The sequence below is a fragment of the Pyrgilauda ruficollis genome, unplaced genomic scaffold (assembly GCF_017590135.1).
Source record: "Pyrgilauda ruficollis isolate IOZ18807 unplaced genomic scaffold, ASM1759013v1 scaffold34, whole genome shotgun sequence".
Taxonomy (NCBI): domain Eukaryota; kingdom Metazoa; phylum Chordata; class Aves; order Passeriformes; family Passeridae; genus Pyrgilauda; species Pyrgilauda ruficollis.
In genome coordinates this window covers 5,334,094-5,353,080 of record NW_024524822.1, presented here as the reverse complement: position 1 = coordinate 5,353,080, position 18,987 = coordinate 5,334,094, and the positions used below count along the sequence as shown (strand labels likewise).

Below are 18,987 nucleotides of genomic sequence, written 5' to 3'. Positions count from 1 at the left end.
GATCTGGAATAGCAGCACATGGCTGAGAAGAAGCAAGTTAGAAATGTTCATCAGCCTCTGGGCTCCATCTGTGCTCTCTCTCAAGAGAGAGGACATCAGGCTTTGCCCTTTGGGATCCATACTGGTATTTTTTGGGGTCAAGAGTGGGAACCTTGATTCTGCCCTTTGGATGTGGCAGCTTTTGTTTTTGAGGTTGGGGTTGAAAGGGAGCAAGATACGATGACTTGTGCCACTCTTCTCAGCCATGACTTGCTGCTTCAGGCAGGGCTGGGTGCTGGTGAAAAGGCACCTCAGTTAGGACTAGGTGGGCACTGGAGACTGGAATCGCCACTGGCTTTTCAGGTGCAGGTAAATGGGCACTGCAGGAGGTTTCTACAGAGTCTGACCCCCCTCTCAGCAAGGGTGGGGACAGGTGCCCAAGTGGTGACACTTGCCATCCTTTGCACAAGTGCCTGGTCCTTAGGGCCAAGAGCCTCTGCAGAAGGGCTCAGGTGTGCAGACACATACTTTGCCCCCCAGGACAGACTGGGAGAGCAAAGAGACTGCAGTGAGAGGTTGCTCAGGTTTCTAGAGTGCTGGAGGAGCTTCCTTTTTCTGTCCTGCTGTCCTCTCTTGGGGTGTGTGACTGTGGGAAGCACCCAGAAAATTGCCATTAGAGCCTGTTGACAGGTAAGCACAGGCCCTCGGGCTGCCAAGTATCCAGAGTCACCTGCTAACTGGATCAGAAGGGCCCTCCTTTTTCATGCCCTCTGAAGCTTCTTTTGATTTGTTCTCCATCCGTCAGTTGCTATTCAGAACTGCCCATTGATTCTTTCTCATTGCATCCTTTTTTTCTTCACCTCTTATTTCTTGCTTCATTGTTTCTTTTTCATTCCTCTTTTTACTGATAATTTTAGAATAAATCCTCTGTTCTGAAGGCAGCAGTTCCTCAAGTGATCAGGTGGTGGGTACGACAGGGTGGGAAATATGGGAGGAGAAGAGACCACGTGGATGGAGGGGAAATACCGCAGATTCAGGAATAAAGGATTCCATTTCAGCTTGCATCCTACTGCTAAGGTGTTCATGGTTGACTTCAGTTCCAGTTGCTCTGTGTGTGCTCTAGTAGCCATGGTTACAATTTTGTTTATGAAGAAATAAAATACTGTCATTCAGGTGATACTCAGATATTGTAAGGGACTAATTTCTTTTAAAAAATGAGACTTCCCCTGAAATCTGGTGGGGGAATAAGCATAACTTGAGCTTAGCTGGGCAACTGGATTAGTAGGAAGCCTCTGCTGGGTCAGAGGATGTGAACTGAACTCTGGAAATGCTCTTGCTTTGCTCAGAAGAGGCATTGTTGGCACCTGCAGAGAGAGCCTTGGGTGAATCCAAATCCTGTAGTGTATTCCAACTCCTTGCTGCTTAAAAGGCAGAGTGGTTGTACATCCCCTAATACGCGTTGAAGAGTGTTTTAATACTGGTGTTGCTTGGGGACTTGCAGGTGTTACCTGCAGAGATGTGAAAGATAAGGTGAAGGAGTAAATGCCTGATTTACATGAAGTGGTGGTTATTTGTAGCCATCCCAGGATTTGTTGGTAGCTGCAGGCGCCCCAGGTGTGGTTATAAACTGCAGCTTTAGAAAAGCAATATCCCGTTCCCATGCCAAGGGGATGTTATTCCCTGAAAGCACTGGCAAAGTAGTAATGGCCCATGGTAAGACAACTCAGATTGTGTAACAAAGAGCATCCAGTAGAAGCTCTGAAGTGTTAAAAGAAGTGCTGAAAAAAGAATTTTGGTGCAGTAGTCTTGAATTGGATTGATCTTGGCTATATTTTATTAACTTTAGTTTCTGTGAACTTTCTGTTCTTTTTGAGTGGAGACATTGAGAACAGGCCACAAAATATCAGTAGAAATTAATAGTTCCTTATAAATCACAGCAGGCCTATGTTTGGTCTGATGCTGCAGGTATAATGGATGCTTTGTATAGCTGTGGATGTCCTGTAGCACTTCTGCATTTTCCTAAATACTGGGTGCATCTGTTCTTACTGAGGAAGCTGATGTTGCAGGGAAGGTGGGTGAGATGAAATAAATTCTGTAAGTGGGGTGGTTTGCCTGAATCCCTGAAACTGAGAGACATCAGTTCAGTTCTGCCAAAACAAGATGCAAGTGAGAGACCTCTGAGGTCTTAGCCTGGCTCCTGTTCAGGCTTCCTGCAGCTGGAATAAGGAAAACTTGGAAGGGGAGATAACTATGGTGAGAAGGAAAGGGAAATGAGATAAAGAGAAATGATAAATGGTGAACCTCTAGGAAAAGGGACAGTGGCTCACTGGCAAAGAGTTTTGTCTTGAAATCTAAAGAAGCTTTCCTTCAGGAAGTGATCACTTGATCCCTGGGGGCTCCATTCATTCATCTTGCTGTTGACAGCTCACCATTTCACTGGCCCAGCTGCTCCTACCTCATTCCCCCTTTGACACTTCCATTTGCCTGTAGACTCTCCTGATACTTGGCAGTGCACAGGCCCCATAGCAATGCTCACCTGGTTCAGTAAACTAATGGAATGAACCAAAATCTCACTTCTCATTTTGCCTTGTGTTTTCTCTCTTCTCCCTCTTCCTTCCTTCTTTCTTCCTCCTTCCTGCTCTTTCTCTGCTTTGCTTTCTTCTTCCTCGTTGCTTCCTCCCACCCTTCCCCTGCCATGCAGAACGGGTCTCTTCACGCCTGACCTCGCTTTTGAAGCCATAGTGAAAAAGCAGGTGCAGAAGTTGAAGGAGCCAAGTCTGAAGTGTGTGGATATGGTAGTGAGTGAGCTCACATCCACCATCAGAAAGTGTAGCGAAAAGGTAAAGAAACAAAAAATCGAAGAAAGGTCAATGCCCATCCCCGTCCCACACACTTCCATGCTGTTTCTCCACACACACACACACACACACCTGGAACTGAAGCAAATCTAGAGACAGAAAATTGATAAAACAATGCATCTAGAGGAGAGCAGCAACCTGCAGGTACAGGAGCAGTTTAAAGGCAGGCCAAGGGGAGTGGGTGACAACTCTTTAGCTGAGCAGTGAGCTGGGACCCAGTGGGTTACTGTGGCATAAGCTTTTCCTCTGTCTGGCTCAGTGTGGATCAAACCCTTTGTAAGACCAGTTTGCTGTGCCATTGCCTGCACATTTGGAACTTATTAGTTGTTATTTTTAGGACCCCCTTAAATCCAGGTACCCTAGAAAAACATAAAAAGCCAGAAGAAGACCTCTCACCCCCATGGCGTGAATGGTTTACAGTGCATATTTAGCTGTGGCATCTACAGAACAGCAGCTGATTAAAAGTTTGAGGTGCAGGATGTTCTGCAAGAGACATTCAGAGTTCCGAAAGGCTTTGAGAAAGGCTTTTCCAGGCATTACACCCTCTGCATCATTCTCCTGCTGATTTCCCACTCCATGGACTATGCTCAGGGGGAAGTAGTGTGGTGCTGTTCCTTGCTTGCTGTGAACCACAGGAGGTGGAGCCTGAGGGCAGCAGCAGCTGGAGAGTGACAGGGAAGGTGTCATGTACTTCTTGGATGCTGGGGCAGGAGTGGCTTTGATTCCCGGGCTGGTTCCCTCCAGGAGAGGGCACCACATGCCTCCTTTAAAAAAAAAGCAGATGTGGCAATTGGTGTTAAAGTTACCAGCGAGGGGCCAGAAACGTGGCACAGCAGAAGTGTGTTCTGGAAACTGAGTTGGAAAGGAATGTTCCATGGGCTATTTTAGGACTTGGAAATTACAGTTTCCTTCTTCCAAGGTTACAGCCAGACTCACCAGCATTTTGGTGAGCCCTAAATTGGGAAGGAGGGGAAGATAAGAATTGATGTGAGTTCAGAGTGAGGGCAAAAGATGAGTTAATAAGGTCTGTCTCACTTAGAAATGCAGAGCTCATTTCCACCTCTGTAAGGACTCATCTTTGACATGCCCCAAGCTCTGCCCAGTCTATTTCTTGAGGAGTCCTGCTGTTGCCATATTGTGGGGTCTGATGTGAGGCAGAGGAAATCCTTCTCAGCCTGTTTCTAATGTGGATTTTTATTTTGATGGGTGTGATTGCTTGCACTGTGTTCTGTATCCAACTGGTGATGTCTGCTCTGGGTGGGGAGAGAGAAGGATGATGATAACACCCCCAGGAGTGTTGAATTCTAGTTTCTCTGTTGGACCATGTCATTAGAATGGCTGGATACCCACTTGCTCTGTGGATTTTTAATCCATGATGTGATGGATAACCCTGTGAGGATATTCCAAGGTGATGCAACCTGGTTAATCATGTAAGGAAGGTGATAGTGACACTGTAGGAGACTGATGGCTATGGTTGAAGCCAGGGAGGCAGATGTTAGATGTAAAATAACTGCCTCAATGAAAACACATAGCAATAGTACTGGAAGAAAAAAAGGAAGACTTTAGTAATGTTTTAAGTCAAATGTCTACATGTAGTGAGAAGGTTAATCTTGCCTGTACCTCCCTCTGGAAGAGTAGAAAGAAAGAAAAGGCCACTTAAGGATTACAGCTGGACTGAGATGGGTTCTGATGGCATAAGGTAGTAACAGCACAGGGACATCAGTTAATTTGCAATATTTATTTTGCATGTTATAGCTCTAACTGCTTGACATGGACAAGAGCATGTGCTATTAGGGGAAGCATCTGGAAAAGGCTACTTTAGGACTGATGCTAATTGTAAGGTAATACCCAGCCTGCCATGTTGTGGACTGATGCTGCATCTAAAAAGATGACAAAAACCTTTAAATTCACCAGAAGTCCTGCAAGGCTTCTGGAAAGAAAGGCTGCTTGGGCTAACACCTCTTGAATTAGCTTAACAGTCCTGTAGCCTTGGTTTGTTGCTGTCTGAACTGTTGTGTGTTATTGTTTATGTTCTCTCACAATTATTTCATTTCACCTCAGATGGTGAAGAAATCATTGTATGTACAGTTGATAAAGCTGTATAGATTGAATATTGTGAGATACTTAAAGAACACAGAAGGTGACAAAGCCATCTGTGTTCACAGTACAGTTTTCCTGTATGAAAAGTTGACTATTTCTTGACTATTAGACAAAGTTGAGGGCTGAAGAAGGCAGCTATTAACAGCTGTCCTGTGTCTGGCTTGATTCTGAGCTTCTTGCTAATGGAGAGTAGCTCCAAAAGCAGCAGAAAGCTGGTATAAGCATGCTCCCTTACATTTAGGAAGATAATGTTCTAGCTAGTGTTTTTCCAAAAGCAGGAACCTTCTGTGCCAGACTGCACTGCAGTGTCTCACAAGTGCAGGAAAGTCTTGCAAGTCAGCAGCCCTTCAGCTGAAGGTTGATCTCTGGTGTGCTGGCAAGGACTCGTAGAATCTGCAAAGAGGGGAACTAAGGAGCATTGGGACTAATTGGTTTTCAAAGAGGGCTGTAAGCTTGTATTTTGATTAAACAGGAAAATGATGCTAAAGCAGGATCGAAACCGCACTGAGCTGGGACACGATCCCAGGCTGACAGACTTTACCCCTCGAAGGGTCGCCTGCTCTCCTGTCTTTCAGAGTCATGGCATTTCTGGGTGCTGTTTGTCCTGCTGGTGATAACTCCTTGCCCCTCTATACCCTGTTGCATGTTCCTTGGTGGTGTGACATCCTGTGGCTTGTTTATCCTTTTTCCTTGCCCACCCTTGCTGCTCCTGTGCATGCTTGGGTTCAGAAGCTCCTGCATGGGGACCAATGCTGCCAATTTATTTTTGCATATGGATGTTGCTGGACAAGCTGGGTTCTAAATAAACCACTACTTGTTTTGCACTTTGTGTGCATTTGAACTGGTTGGGACTGGGATGGTGGGGGGAGGTTTCATGTGGTTTTTGTTCGACTGTGTTTGTTTGTTGATTTTTATTTTTTTTTAATTTGAGGAAAAGAAGCTGAGACTTGCTTGAAGGTTTTCCAACTTCCTGTTTTTTCTGTTTGACATAACTTGCCCATCTATCCTTTGCCAACCCCCCAAAGGAAACAGGAAGCTTTCCCTGTCTGTCTCTGAAGCAACCAGCTGCCTGAACCAAAAGATCATGGAGAACACCCAGTTTTTGCTTTTAAGACAAGGTGGTACTGGGGAACAGAAATTCTGCTTTTTCCCTGCCTCCGTGGCCTTCCAAAACAAGCTACACATTTAAAAATAGTGTCAAATCTAGTCCAAATTCCAGTTCTAGGCTATTGCAATTTGTTTGACTTCAAGGGAGCTCAAAGGGTTTGAAACTATTTGTTGGCAGATGTTAGGAATATTGGTGGTGGTTAGTGTGGGATCTGGTTTCCAGAAGTGATGCTGCACATTTTGAGACAGTTCTTTGTAGCATTTTATAATTATGTTTACAAAAAAAAAGAAAAAAAGGGCAAACGAGTTTAAGAAGAAGCTTTCATAAACTGGAGGAACGAAACAAATTCAGTACATGTCTTGGGCAAATGAAATACTGTTGGACATCATAGTCAAATTAGAGGTAATATTAAAAAAAAACAAATAGGGAAAATAGTTTCACAGGGGGTAGGTGAAGTAGGGAAGAAAGGGCTGGATTCTGGATCTAGAGGTTTAATTTCATTTGACTGTGCTGGACTTAACCTGAGATGCAACAGTTATTGCTGTAAGAATCACTAGAGGTTTATGACCCTAGTCAAGAAGGCAGGTGCTGTGTGAAACCCAGAGGACTTTAAAGGTGCTGATTCTAGAAGTGTAACTCAGGTATTATCTCTGTAGATAATCTTCCCTTGAATCACAGCCTGCTTCTCAGTGTGGGCAGGAAGGGATTTCACTCCTCAGTAATGTGGCAGAAAATGTGTTGTAGATGCAATGTGAGCATAGACCTCAGCTGTGTAATCCTGCCCCAGCACAGGTAGAAGCAGCTGGATGCCCAGAGCTTGGTGTTTCTGGGAGACATGAAGCCTTGAGCTGCTCAGATCCTGTGTCTCTGCTTGCAGATGTTGGAGAGAGACAGGTGCTTTCATGTAGTCCCTCAGCAAACAGGGACTGAAATCCACTTCACTTCCTAGAGGGCTTAACAGGTTGTCAGAACAGGCCATTCACCTGCTTAGCCTACTTCAGTTTCTAAAGAAACTACTCATTTTATTGGAAAAACCCAACAAGCAAGAAGCAGTGCACTTATATCTGGGGTTTGCCAAAAGCCTCATGAGAGGAAGAATGTGGTGAGTTTGGAGCAGGTCTCTGCTCTGGTGAGACAGAAAGGTTGCTGATAGACTGAAAAGGGCTTTTCTCTAAAGTCCAGAGCAAGCAGAAATTTACTTTGCCTGCAACAGACCTCCAGGAACTTGGAAAAATCTGTCTGCAAGTCCAGCTTTCTAGAACTTCCCTTGAGAATATCTGGTAGCAAGGTGTATGTGTGCATGTGTACGCGTGGGGGACTGCAGCCCCCTTTTTACCTCCCTTTCCCATGTGCACGTGTTTCCTCTCTCCTGCAGCTCAGCCAGTACCCTCACCTGCGTGAGGAGATGGAGAGGATCGTCACCACGCACATCCGTGAGAGAGAAGGCAGGACCAAGGATCAGGTGGGGATCAGGAGTGTGTGTCAGGGGGGAAATTGGGTGGGGGACACCTTTTGAAGATGTTTAAGTTGGCTCTGAGCCAAGGGGTGTCTGGCTGCAGAGGGGATCAGGTGAACAATGTCCAGGGCTCTGTGTGCCCCGTTAGCAGTGTCAGTCACTGACCTCCTGTCTGTGCCTCTCTTTGGCAGGTCATGCTTCTAATAGACATTGAGCTGGCTTACATGAACACAAACCACGAGGATTTCATTGGCTTTGCCAAGTAAGCACCCACCTCCTATTGCCTCCTCTTCTCCACGTTTGTTTCCTTGGCTCTGTCCTATAGCTGCTCCAGTAAAGGGGATGCAGAGGCCCTGCTACAGATGCTATTGTCCCAGGAATGGTGCAGCTCTCAGTATTGCTTGTTTTTTTCAGTGGCTCTGGATTGAAGGCTGGGGCGAGAATGGAGATGCATGGAAGGGGGTGTTACAGTATTAGATTTGTGTCAGAACAAAAAACCCCAGCAGCTGTGGAGGGTTAGTAGTGACCCAAATGAGGTTCATGTGGGAGTGAGAAGATGAGTAGTCCAGGCTGAGAGAGCAGATGGCCCAAGATTGGGTTATTAAGACTTGGAAGCCAGTGGTGGGGGGCCCCAAATGACTGTAGCAGCTATCCAAAAGGAGGAGGATTCAGGTGATCAAGAAGAGCCTTAGAAGTTTTGAATGTCTCTGCTGTTGTTTTCAGTGCTCAGCAGAGGAGCAGCCAGATGAGCAAGAAGAAGGCAGCTGGTAACCAGGTAGGCCAAGTTCCATCTCCTTCACTGCTGCAAGGAGGATATGTTTGCTACCTGGAAGTTACCAGGTGGACAAGTGCTGGGCTGGATGCAGCACTGCTCTAAGTTGTTTCATTGTGTTGCTTTTTTTTTTTTTTTAACTCATCAAACTATTTGTAACTGGAGGATAGTGGTTTAGGCTACATGCAGTCAGGAAGAACTGAGCATCTGGCAGCAATGGAGGGCAATGGCAGCTTGATAATCAAGATCTGGTCTTGCTTTTCTGGTAGAAATCCCTATTAATTACTGTTCTGTAAATTCCTGTTTGTTCAGTCCCTTCACTAACTGTGCCAACTCTCCTGCCAAGGTGAGAGGTACAGAACACTAGGTCTGAACTGTTACAGAATTGTCCATTCTGGTTGTCTTTCCCATGAGTGGTATCTACTTTCTGAAAAGAGATTTCAAGAGAGTTCATGGACTCTTTTTCTGAAAAACTTCACTGGAAGTGTATAAATCTCTGTACAGGGAGAGAGAAGGTGATGATAGCCATGGTTGCAGTGGGTATGTATCAGAACACACCCATGGGAGAAGACAGCAGTGGAGGGGAGGACTTCCCTTAATCCTCCAGGAACTGTAAAGAGTGTACAGAGAATTAAAAAGATACTAATGACACTTTTTCAACAACTTTGTCCCAGATTTGCTGGGGACATGGCAAGGCTATCTTGGCTAGAAGATCTTGGAAACAAAGCCTTACAAGCAGCTTCATAGAGAATGGAAGCAAATGCTTTTGCTTAGTCTTTTAAAAAGATCTTCACTTCTGACATCCATCTTCTTAACAGAATGTTGGCCACCTCTCCCTGGACATGACATTGCAGAGTGTTTCAGATTGTTGGCAGGCAGGTGTTCTCAGCAGGTTGGGCTGGCCAGCCAGCCATTTTGGAGCAGCTGTAGGGAACCCCATCCTCTGCAGTCCCCTACAGTAGAGCTGAGCGTAGAAGAGTGCAAAGGGCAGACTCTGGATCTACCTGTAAAGTGCTTTCGCTTTCCCATTAGCAGATTTATTTTGGGATGGGGGTTGCTTGTGTTAACACCTGGGGTTAAAGATTTGGTACCAGCCTCCAATTTATTTTATTTTGTTTTTGAGCCTCTCTTCTCCTGCTCCAGCTTTCCTGGTAATAATCTCTCCTCTCTTTGCTCCTCTCCTGCTCTCTGCTCTGCTGCTGTTGCTATGGTTCCCCTTTGCAGGATGAGATCCTGGTGAGTAGAAGGCCACTCAGCAGGGTGTGCTAATGAACATTAATGTTGCATCTGGGAAGGCAAAACCAGGGCATAAACACATTATTCCCTCTGCTGCCGAATGGGGAGAGGAGGGCAGCTGGCATTAGACACAGATGAAGCAGAAATGAGGTGGAAAGGTAGTGTGTTGAGGAAGAATTCAGAACTGCGGGTACATCTTTCGAGTGGGTGGAGATAAAAAGCAGCAATCCAAGGATGTGTAGTTCTGTTCCACTGCCCCCTCCTGTCCACACGGAGTGTAGGACTAGTTAGAGCTTGAAAGGCAGGAGCTGAACATCTCAGGCTCCTGAGTTTGCCTTTACAGAGTAAATTGCCAATTGAATGATCCTGTGCCTCCAGGGCAGGTAACCACGTAGGCCAGCTGGGTAGGTTGCTCACACAATGCCACCAGCCGACACACAGTGCAGTCTCATGGTTTTTCCATGCCAAGAAGTTTTCAGCAAGTATATCTATACAACACAGTACAAATAATGCATGCAGATGTTTCTGGGTGTGAATAGTGCAGTAATAGTAAAAGCTAATGCCTTTAAGCTGATGCATACCTGCATTTGATTATGGCACGTGTGGGGTTCTAAACCAGCACTTGGTGAATAGGAGTCCCCTAGAGAGTAATAGCCTAGCTTCTTTACAGATTAAACTTCTAGGAACTTGTCTTGCCCAAGGTTGATATGACTGCCCAAATACCTGGGTATGCTGAAGTCCAGGGTACTAATTCCAGATGCACCATTTTGTTCTGTTATCCTTAGTGAGTTCTTTCACTAAACTCAATTCTTTCTGGGGTGCTTGGCTGTGTCCTGAACTAGTTCCCTCTACCCTGAGTTGAGTGAAGCACTCTACACATGCAGAAAGGTGTGCTGGTGTCCTGGTTTTCTCTAGGTGTGGCCTTTTCTGGGTGTTTTGCTGTGATTTGGTGCTTGTAGGTTGTGCCAGTGTCCAAGGCACTCCTGATGTAGTTCTTTCTGTATCTCTTTCCTCTTGGCAGAGGGTATAATGCACAGCACTGCCAGGTTCCTTCCTGCCTCCTTTTTATGCTATTCCTGGCCCTTTTGGGGCAAGGACCTCCACTGGCCAGTTGAAAGGGGGGCTCTTCTGGCAGCAGCAGAGAGCACCATGTTCCTTGTCTTTCCGTACTACTTTGCATGTAGGGATACCCTTGGATCCCTCCTCTGTCACCTAAGGCCAGGAATGATTGTCCTTGTTAATGCTCACTGCTTCTACCCCCTCAGGTGATCCGGAAAGGCTGGCTCACCATCAACAACATTGGGATCATGAAGGGTGGCTCCAAGGAGTATTGGTTTGTCCTGACAGCGGAGAACCTCTCCTGGTACAAGGATGATGAGGTGAGTAGCTCAACTCTGCTGCTTGAGTCTCAGGCATCTGATGAGGACCAGCACTTCAGGTCACTGGGTATTTGAGATGTATCTTCTGAGTGTTGTCTGCAGCTTGTGACAAGCTGAAACTATCCTTGGGCCAGGCTCCCCATGGCCTCAGTACTGCTGAGCATTTCAGAATTGATGTGAATGTGGCTTGTTTGACGCACAAGGAGTAATATTTATGTAATATTTATGCTTGAAGTTCTGGCTTAGTGGGAAGTTGACAGGCATTTGGAATGAATTTGACCTTTATTCGTTTTGCTGTGGCAGCTGTGATCATCAAGGGTGTGATGGGTTAGTTCCAAGATCTGGACTTTCAGGCATTTGTGGGGCAGCAGTGAGTTTTCTGAAGGCACGTGGCAGTGATTTCATGCATCTCCTGGTTCCAAGAAAAAAGCTCTCTCAGAGCAAAGTGACAGGAGCTGTGGACCTGAAGCTCTAGCTGAGGTGCTGACTCCTTCTGACTTCAAGTAAATTAGTTAATCTCTCCCAGGTCCAGCTCTTAAACATGCAAAGTAGGAATGTCTTTTTACTGATTCTGTATTGAGCATGCCAATATAAATATAACATATTTTAAATGTTATATTTAAAGTTGTTTGAGTTGTAAATGGTCAGAGTTCTGCTGATCAGAAGTACAGTGATGTGTGGAATATCACTGTTAGGAACATGGACCTACTCTCTAGAGTTGCTTGATAATCTTGAATATTAGCAGTTCTGGCAATATTCTGTGATGTGTTTCTGCTTCAGTGGGAATTGTTATAAGCAGACAGAATTGTTCCAGCTGAAATCACTGTCAACAGCATCTTGCTTCCTATGCAAGACAAAGGTAGATAATTGTCCCTTTGATTACTTTGAAAATAGACTAGCTGGATGGTTCTGGTAAGGATGTGATTGAAAGGTTTAGTCCCCTCAATGTGCTGGGAGATGAAAAATGTCTGGTATGATGTAGTTGTAAGCTCTGAGTTGATTAGGGTTTCTGATTGCAAATGAAGAAACTTCTCTGCCTCTTATTGTGGTTTGTGTCCCTCAGGTGTTCTGAGGCACTCACTATTGTGTCTGGGAGCTGCAGCCAGGACTGGATTCTTGTCTTGTTGCTATCAGTGGGCCTGTTTCCTTCTCAGCAGGTAGAAATGATGACAAATACAGTGATGAATCAGCCTCTAAATATTGCTTTCTGTATGGAGATGACTGCTGTGCTGCTATGGATGAGCAGGCAGCAATTTCATAATTAAAGAACCAGGCATTGTAATGGCTTTCTCTAAATCAGTGTGTCTCTGCTGTAAGACCCCTGCTCTTTGTGTTCAGAGATGCTTGGGGAGGCTTCCCTCTCCTCTGGGCTTCATATGCAGGTCGAGTGGTTATAAACATCAAGTAGTTTAATCAAAGCCAGCTGCTGCATCTGTATTACAGAGATGATCAGAATTCCCTGTTCTTCCCCCAGGGAGTGGGAGGGAGGGCGGTCTGCAGTGGGGATGTATGAACTGTTGATAGATTCCAGTTGTCTGGGATGGGGATTGGACCTCCCTCCCCTCCTGAGGGAGGGCAGCCTTGGGGGTTGATAGCAACTGGAGGTCTGCACCATTTCCCTTCTGCAGAGCTGCCTAATGAAAACAGTTCCCTGCCAGCCCCTGTCCCTTAAACACAGAGAACCAGCACCAATGAGGTCTGAGCTGCCTCTGAGAAAGGAGCCTTTGTTTTCAACTGAGTGGGAGCAGGGGGGAAAGGGAAGTGTGTGTTTTATTTGCTTCCTCCCCAAGTTCAACTCCTTGATCACTGGCTTTTGTGAGGGAGAAAGGAAGCAACGTCTGCCTGGACTCAAATATTGAATCGGGCTAAAAGTTGGTGCATTTGATGGACAGCTGGGAGAGCCTTGAGCATGGGGATTCCCATCCCAAACCTCAGTCCTGCATGGAGCTGACTCAACACCCAAGAGCTGCTCACAGTGCATGGTCCCCTGTCAGACAGGGGATTTTTACATGTCTGTTACAGAGCTCTCCTTCTTCACCAGTTCAAGAGAACTCACGTCCTCTTCAGCTCCTGAAACAGTCCCATGTGTTTTGAGAGGTTCTACACCATGGTCTTTCTTTGCTTCAGCTCTGGAAGGAAGGGGGAGGCTGTGTCTGCCCCACCCTGCAGTTTTGTGGGCTCTCTTGTCCTAGTTCCCCTGTGCTCTGGCTGCTTTCCAGAGGGAACAAGGAGAAAGCTGAATCTGCCTTTTGTGGATGGAAGTGCTGGTAGCAGAGCTGTGGGTGCTGGTGGGGGAAGGAGCAGGGTGAATGGTGTGTGGTGGGGTGAGGGTGAAGGCTAGGCCAGCACCTCTGGGGCCAGGAGGATTGGGGACACTGCCTCTCCCTGCCCTGTCCTACAAGCCAGGACCCAGTGTCTGTGGAATGAAGACATCTGGACCCCATTAGTGAAATACCAGTCTTTCCGCAGCACTGGCTTGTTTTTTCTCTGCCTCTGAAGAAAGGAACTGAAGCTTAAAATGTCTTAAAGGGCCCAGCATTACATGTTAGCAGGGATATATGGCTGTTGATGCTCTGGAGGGGCCTGAAGGAGTGTGCTAGGGAATGGGAGGGGAAGGAAAGAGTGGGCCAAGCGGGGGTGGAAAGTTGGCTCCCCACTCTGCCTTGCTGCCAAGAGCATGTGTGTGTGCTCTGGGTTCTCTGTTTTTCTTCCTGTCTCCTTTCAATAAGTCAAACACTGGCCCCATGGAGAGTGGCCCCACAGAAAGCTTGGCCTCCCAGGCCCTGGCGACCCTCCTGAGGTACCTGCATCTCCTGAAGCCTGCGGGATCATGCTGCAGGCCAGCAGTGGGAAGGAGAGGTGGGGAGGAGCCTGCTCTGGCTGCAGGCAGTACAGAGTGAGGCTTCCTTGCTCAGGGAGGCCATAGCATCCCAGTGGAGCAGCAGCACAGCATCAGAGCACACTGGCTGCTCAGCAAGCACCACAGTGGACATGATACAAGAATTTGATTTGAATACTCCTCCTGCCCAGATCCCTTATGAAATGCACAGTGCCTATGACTCTGCAGGACTTTCCTGTCTGCTGGAAAAGATGGTCTGTGAGCTTGGAGAGAGCTGCTGGTGACAGGGACCTGGTAGGCAGGATGGAATGAGCACTGTGCTCTGTGGTTCCTGCCAGTGAAGCTCACACCCTGCTCTGCAGGGTAACTGTTCCTTCTGGAGTGCCTGTGTGCCACTGTGTGCTGGAGTGTTTGCACAGCTGGGTGGATGGATATATCTGCTGCTTCCTTTGGGAATTTGTGTGAATGTGCAGTACAGATGGAACCTTTTGTCCTTACTCAGGTAAATCATGTACTGGAAATTTGGGTCTTGTGTGAATGGGTGCCTACATTAGAAGAAGGAGTATGGCTTTGGGGTATGCACATGTTGCATGCAATGTCACTGCATTTCAGACCTGTGCGTGCACAAGGAGGGATGGCTGCAGAGTTTCAGGTACTTTAGGTGCATGCAGGTGTTTTATATTCCTTACAGATCATGTTGATTCCTGATGCATCAGTTTTTGTTGAGCTTCTTCTCTGTCTTCATGCCTTCTCTTTTGCTTGAAACGTATTCCTGTCCTGGGGAAGTGACAGGCACTAAATAGCTGTGTATTCTGTACCTGTCAATGTCTCTTACCCAATTCTAGTTTACAAATAAACACATGGATCAGTAGAGACTGTCCCCCCACTGTACACATGCACTTCCCTCTTCTCTGGCCCCTTCTACTCCCCAATCCATGTCCTTGAGACCCAGATCAGGTGGTAGAAATCCTTTTTCTTTACTCAAATTCCCCCAGTCATCAGAAGTTTGCTGTGATGAGTTGGCTACAGTCAAGTTTTTGCATCCAGCTTGTTTTAAAGAGCGTAAGAGCAGGTCTGCTCTAAGGTGGTTCCTCTCCTGCTCTCATGCTGCTCTCAGGTGCTCTCTGGAAAATGTTCATGTTCTTTACATTCTCTGTGGAGCCTTTTCATTCATGCACTTATCTTTTTTCACATGTGTGTTTTCTCATAATCTTACTCAGTTTTTATCAGTCCTCATTTATGCTTTCACTCATTTTCTCTTCTTCCTCTGGCAGACAAACATCAAAGCAAACACAACATCCAGAGCATCCAAACCTCCAACTTTGAATCCCTTGTGGGTTTTTCTCTGTATTATGACCAATATTCTTTACAGTAGGAACTCCCCTTTCTCCAGTCACCTTTCTGTGCTTGAACCTGCCTTCTCAGGTAGCAGAGCACACCACAGTTGTGACTCTGACAGGCCTGTGTGTTTATTTCTGCATTTATGGCAAAGCTTAGCATGTGAAACACAAGCCATCCTGAACACAGCTACCTTGGGACAAGCACATGAAACTGAAAGAAATACGAACGGAACGATAGAGACAGAGCAGAAATAAGAGGGTTGTGAGTAGGCTGCTGAGCAGGCAGGTAGAAGTGATGATCAGGCATGGCTCCAAAGGGTTAGACCCTCCCAGGCTGAGATATGAGTGACCTCTGCATGCAGCCATCCCCAGAGCCCACCCTCTCCAAGCATGTCCCTCTGCCGTGCAGGTGTTGCCGTCCCCGTGCAGCACTGGCAGTGTGTGGTGTATCCCAGCACAGCCTAACCAATGTGCAGACTACTGTACAATCTCGTAGTCCTGAACAGGTAGTCTGAACACTGGGCAGACGGAGTGGAGCCTCTGCGATCTGCTCTCCGGCAATCAGCAGCTCATTAGTCCTCTCCCCTCCCTGCTTTTGGGATGGGGTTGTGCAGGGCAGAGATGGGGTGAACGAAAGTCCAAGTCCTGATTGGAAAAACATCCTCCTCTGGCAGCTGGGGGAGAAGAAATGCTGCTGCTCCCTGCATGTTTCCAGTTTGGAGCAAGTCTGCAAGCACCTTCCTCTTCCAGTGCTGGTGTCAGGCTGGTACCTGGATTCCACCTGGGAGATGCTGCACCTTTTTAGAAAGAGAAAAAAAAAAATCGATTACTGCAGTTTGAGGAGGAAATGCTGTGAAGTCTTGGCTGTCACCCAGGTGCGCAGAACTTGTTGCTTCATTCAACTCCTTTTCTTCCCCATGGAGCTGTGTGGGAGGATCCTCAGGCCCCATGCACCCTCATCTCCTGTCCTGAAGATCAGCGGGTCCAGAGCAAAGCTCAAACAGAACCAGCCTCTGCTTCCAAGCCCTCCAGAAGGTCCTTGGACAGGGTTGCAGAAGGCAACCTTGGCCAGCTGCCCTTGCAGCTCACCTCTGGCTGCTGCAGGAGCAATCCACATCCCTTCTTTCTCTCCCCCCACTACGCCCTGGCATTGCTGAGCCTCCCTCCCTCTTCTGGTTTTTGCTCCCTCCCTTCTTGCTTCCCTTCTGTCCTTCTGCCTCACTTGACGTGGCAGTGGAAGGCTAACTAGACTCGAGGGAGGAGCTTGCTGGCTGCTGGGAAGGCAGAGTTTGGCAGGAAGTGAGCGGCTGACGGATGGGGTTGCGCGGGGGAAAGGAAGGTTCCCTACCCTGCATGGAAACTTGAGGAATGCTGTCGCTTTCTGTGACGCCTGGCTCTCATCTAGCGATTCCAGATGTTAGTCCCTGCCCACACGATTTGCTCCCTCTCCCTGTGCTGCAGGGATAAAGAGGACTTCATTCACGTGTCTCCCTTCCAGGATTCCTTCTCCTGGTGTGGATGGTTAAGATTTGTGACCAAAAATGTCAACACTTGGAACTCCCATCTTGGCACTGGGGAGGTGTAACCTACCCTCTCTCAGGGGTGTGAAACACTTGGTGTGTGTCTGTGTGTGTTGTGCTTTACCTTAGCAAAGCAAGTCAGATACCCTGGGATGGTTCATCCCTGCCCTGGCACAAGGACAGGGGCAGGGAGAAGTGCCTGGTTGTCCTTTGTGAAGGCTGGTGAGCATTGCTGTGACATTAGAGGGGTCGTGACAGTCGAGTTTTGGGCACTATAGTCTCTCTCAAGCAACTCGGGTTTCTGCCTGTGCTTCCTCATAAACCCCCTGATGGCTTCCTAGGGTTGCAATTGGCTGCAGGTTTAAATCTGCTCGTTATTTCAGCTGATGTGAATAAAAATCTTTACTTTAGTGGAGGTGAGTTAATTACCATTGCCATGCTTACTAAGCCAACAGTAATGGTTGTGATTAATCATGAGTCCAGGTCTAGCGTCTACAGAGCTTTTGAACAAAATCAGCTTAAAATCTTAGGATGTATTGTTTAAGTTAAACTTAAACCAAGGCAGCTTTCTGATGTCAACAAGCCATTACAGCTGCTCTGCAGCTTGGGGGAGGAATCATTCCTATAAATTATGCTCTGAGGGCAAAAGTGACACAGGTGGGCTCTGTCTGGGAAAGATGGTCTCAAGATGTGTGTATGTAGTGGGATGACCAGGGCTTCCTGGAGGAATCACATCTCACATCTTTTACTTGCTAAGACAAGAAGCAGAAAGCAGTTGGTAACATCTTGTTTGGGGGAGTGCAGTGGTTGGTTCAGCTTGAAAAGCTCAGCTCACTTGCTTTCAGATATTCCAAACTGTTTTTCAGAGGCTTTTTCCTAATAATCTTTTAGTGTGCATGTATTCGTGCAGTGTGTTTACTATAAATTATGATGTTAATGTTTCTCCATTGGAGTAGAGTTTCATTACTGGAATTCCCAAAATGCTGTGCATGTGTTTAACAGAAACAATTTTACTGAAGCTCCAGGCATCTCTGGGGCAGGTTTGTTTACCTGTAATACTTTACATTTTACAGGAGGGAAAGGAAATTAAGAGGTTTAAAGCAAGATTAATTTCTCCTAATTTCACACAGCCCCAATTAAAACAATGACAGTGTCTTCTCCCATATCCACAGACCCTTGTCTCTGTGCAGAAGAAGGTGTTTGTCATAACAGCTACAGGGAAACCTTTAATTAGTTTATTTATGCTCCAAATGCAAACTGAGATCTGATAATTCTGCCAATTACTTTCTTTTGCTGTGAGTGCCAATTTCCAACCTTAGGGAGCCCACACATGCATCTGTCAGCTTCATTTTGCATGTATCCAAGAGCAGGAAAATCTCCTTTGCTGTTGAAGCAGTCCAGGTGAATGGAGGGGAATGCTTGGAGTCAGGCTGGTGCTGTCTCCTGAATTCTGTGAACTTCTGGTAGCTTATAACCTACAGTTTAGCAACAAATAATTCAGGTGATAGTGCAAATTGTTGCTATATCTGGCCAAAACCCATCTCTAGCATTTAGCCACCATAAGGAGATGTGTAGCAATAATAAAGGGCATTGGAACATCAGGCTGCAACTGCAGCATCACTTTTTTTCCTGCAGTTATTGTGCTTGCCACCCCACAGCTGGAATGGCTCATGGATCCTGGTCGGCTTCCTGGCCATGTGTATTTTCTTTCCCTGGTAGATGCAGAGTACAGAGCCATATGGCTGTATTCTGCACTGTGCTGGGGTGGGGGAGTAATCCTCTGGCACTTCTCCTGCCTCTGCAAGGAGCTTGCAGTCATCTCTTTCTGCAGCCCTCCATGCAGGCTGAGACTCCTGTGGGGAGCAGCAGCCCTGATGAGGGTGGTTACCCTGTGCCTACAATATTCCCAAAGCAACACTGAGCACCATCTTCTGTTTTGTGCAGTCTGGGGGCCTGTGCCACACCTCCCCTTTGCCTCAAGGCTCTACAGATGAGCTCACAGCCAGCCAGCACATTTTATATAACACATACTCTGCTACTGAGGGTCAGTTTTGCCCGATTTTTTTTTTTCTTCTCCTTATTGATGAAGGGCCATATGAGCGACATAAGCCTCTTGGGATCATATTGAGGACTTTAAATATAGGATTTCACAAACTGCTTTCCCATTTCTATGTGTCCTGGCTCTTCCTCCTGACTCCAAGTCTGTAAAGCTAGAGAGAGAGAAGCCCTTTTCCCCTCTTGGCCAGGATGCTGCTCAGCCATAGCACACCCTGCCAGATTGCTAACGTATGGGCAGAGTGCTCAGCCAAAGTTTTGAGAGGCTCAGCCCTTGGCAGCTCATTCCACACTTTCCTGTCTCTACATTCAGGAAATGAAGTCAGATTGTTGATATAAAACAGG

At 46.8% G+C, this 18,987-nt stretch overlaps 1 protein-coding gene across 9 annotated transcripts in view; it reads left to right on the top strand.

Moving 5' to 3' along the window:
- DNM1 (dynamin 1) overlaps positions 1–18,987 on the top strand; it is a 65,954-nt gene that overhangs the window by 30,703 nt on the left and 16,264 nt on the right. For 4 of the 9 annotated variants that reach the window (XM_041474988.1, XM_041474987.1, XM_041474985.1 and 1 more), the window contains exons 11-15: positions 7,421–7,507; positions 7,693–7,763; positions 8,225–8,276; positions 9,498–9,509; positions 10,775–10,888. In XM_041474988.1, coding sequence (XP_041330922.1) covers positions 7,421–7,507; positions 7,693–7,763; positions 8,225–8,276; positions 9,498–9,509; positions 10,775–10,888 — 336 coding nt within the window. Of the gene's footprint in view, positions 1–2,680; positions 2,820–7,420; positions 7,508–7,692; positions 7,764–8,224; positions 8,277–9,497; positions 9,510–10,774; positions 10,889–18,987 lie in introns of all 9 variants that reach the window. The other 5 variants (XM_041474990.1, XM_041474989.1, XM_041474986.1 and 2 more) reach the window with 2 other exon arrangements.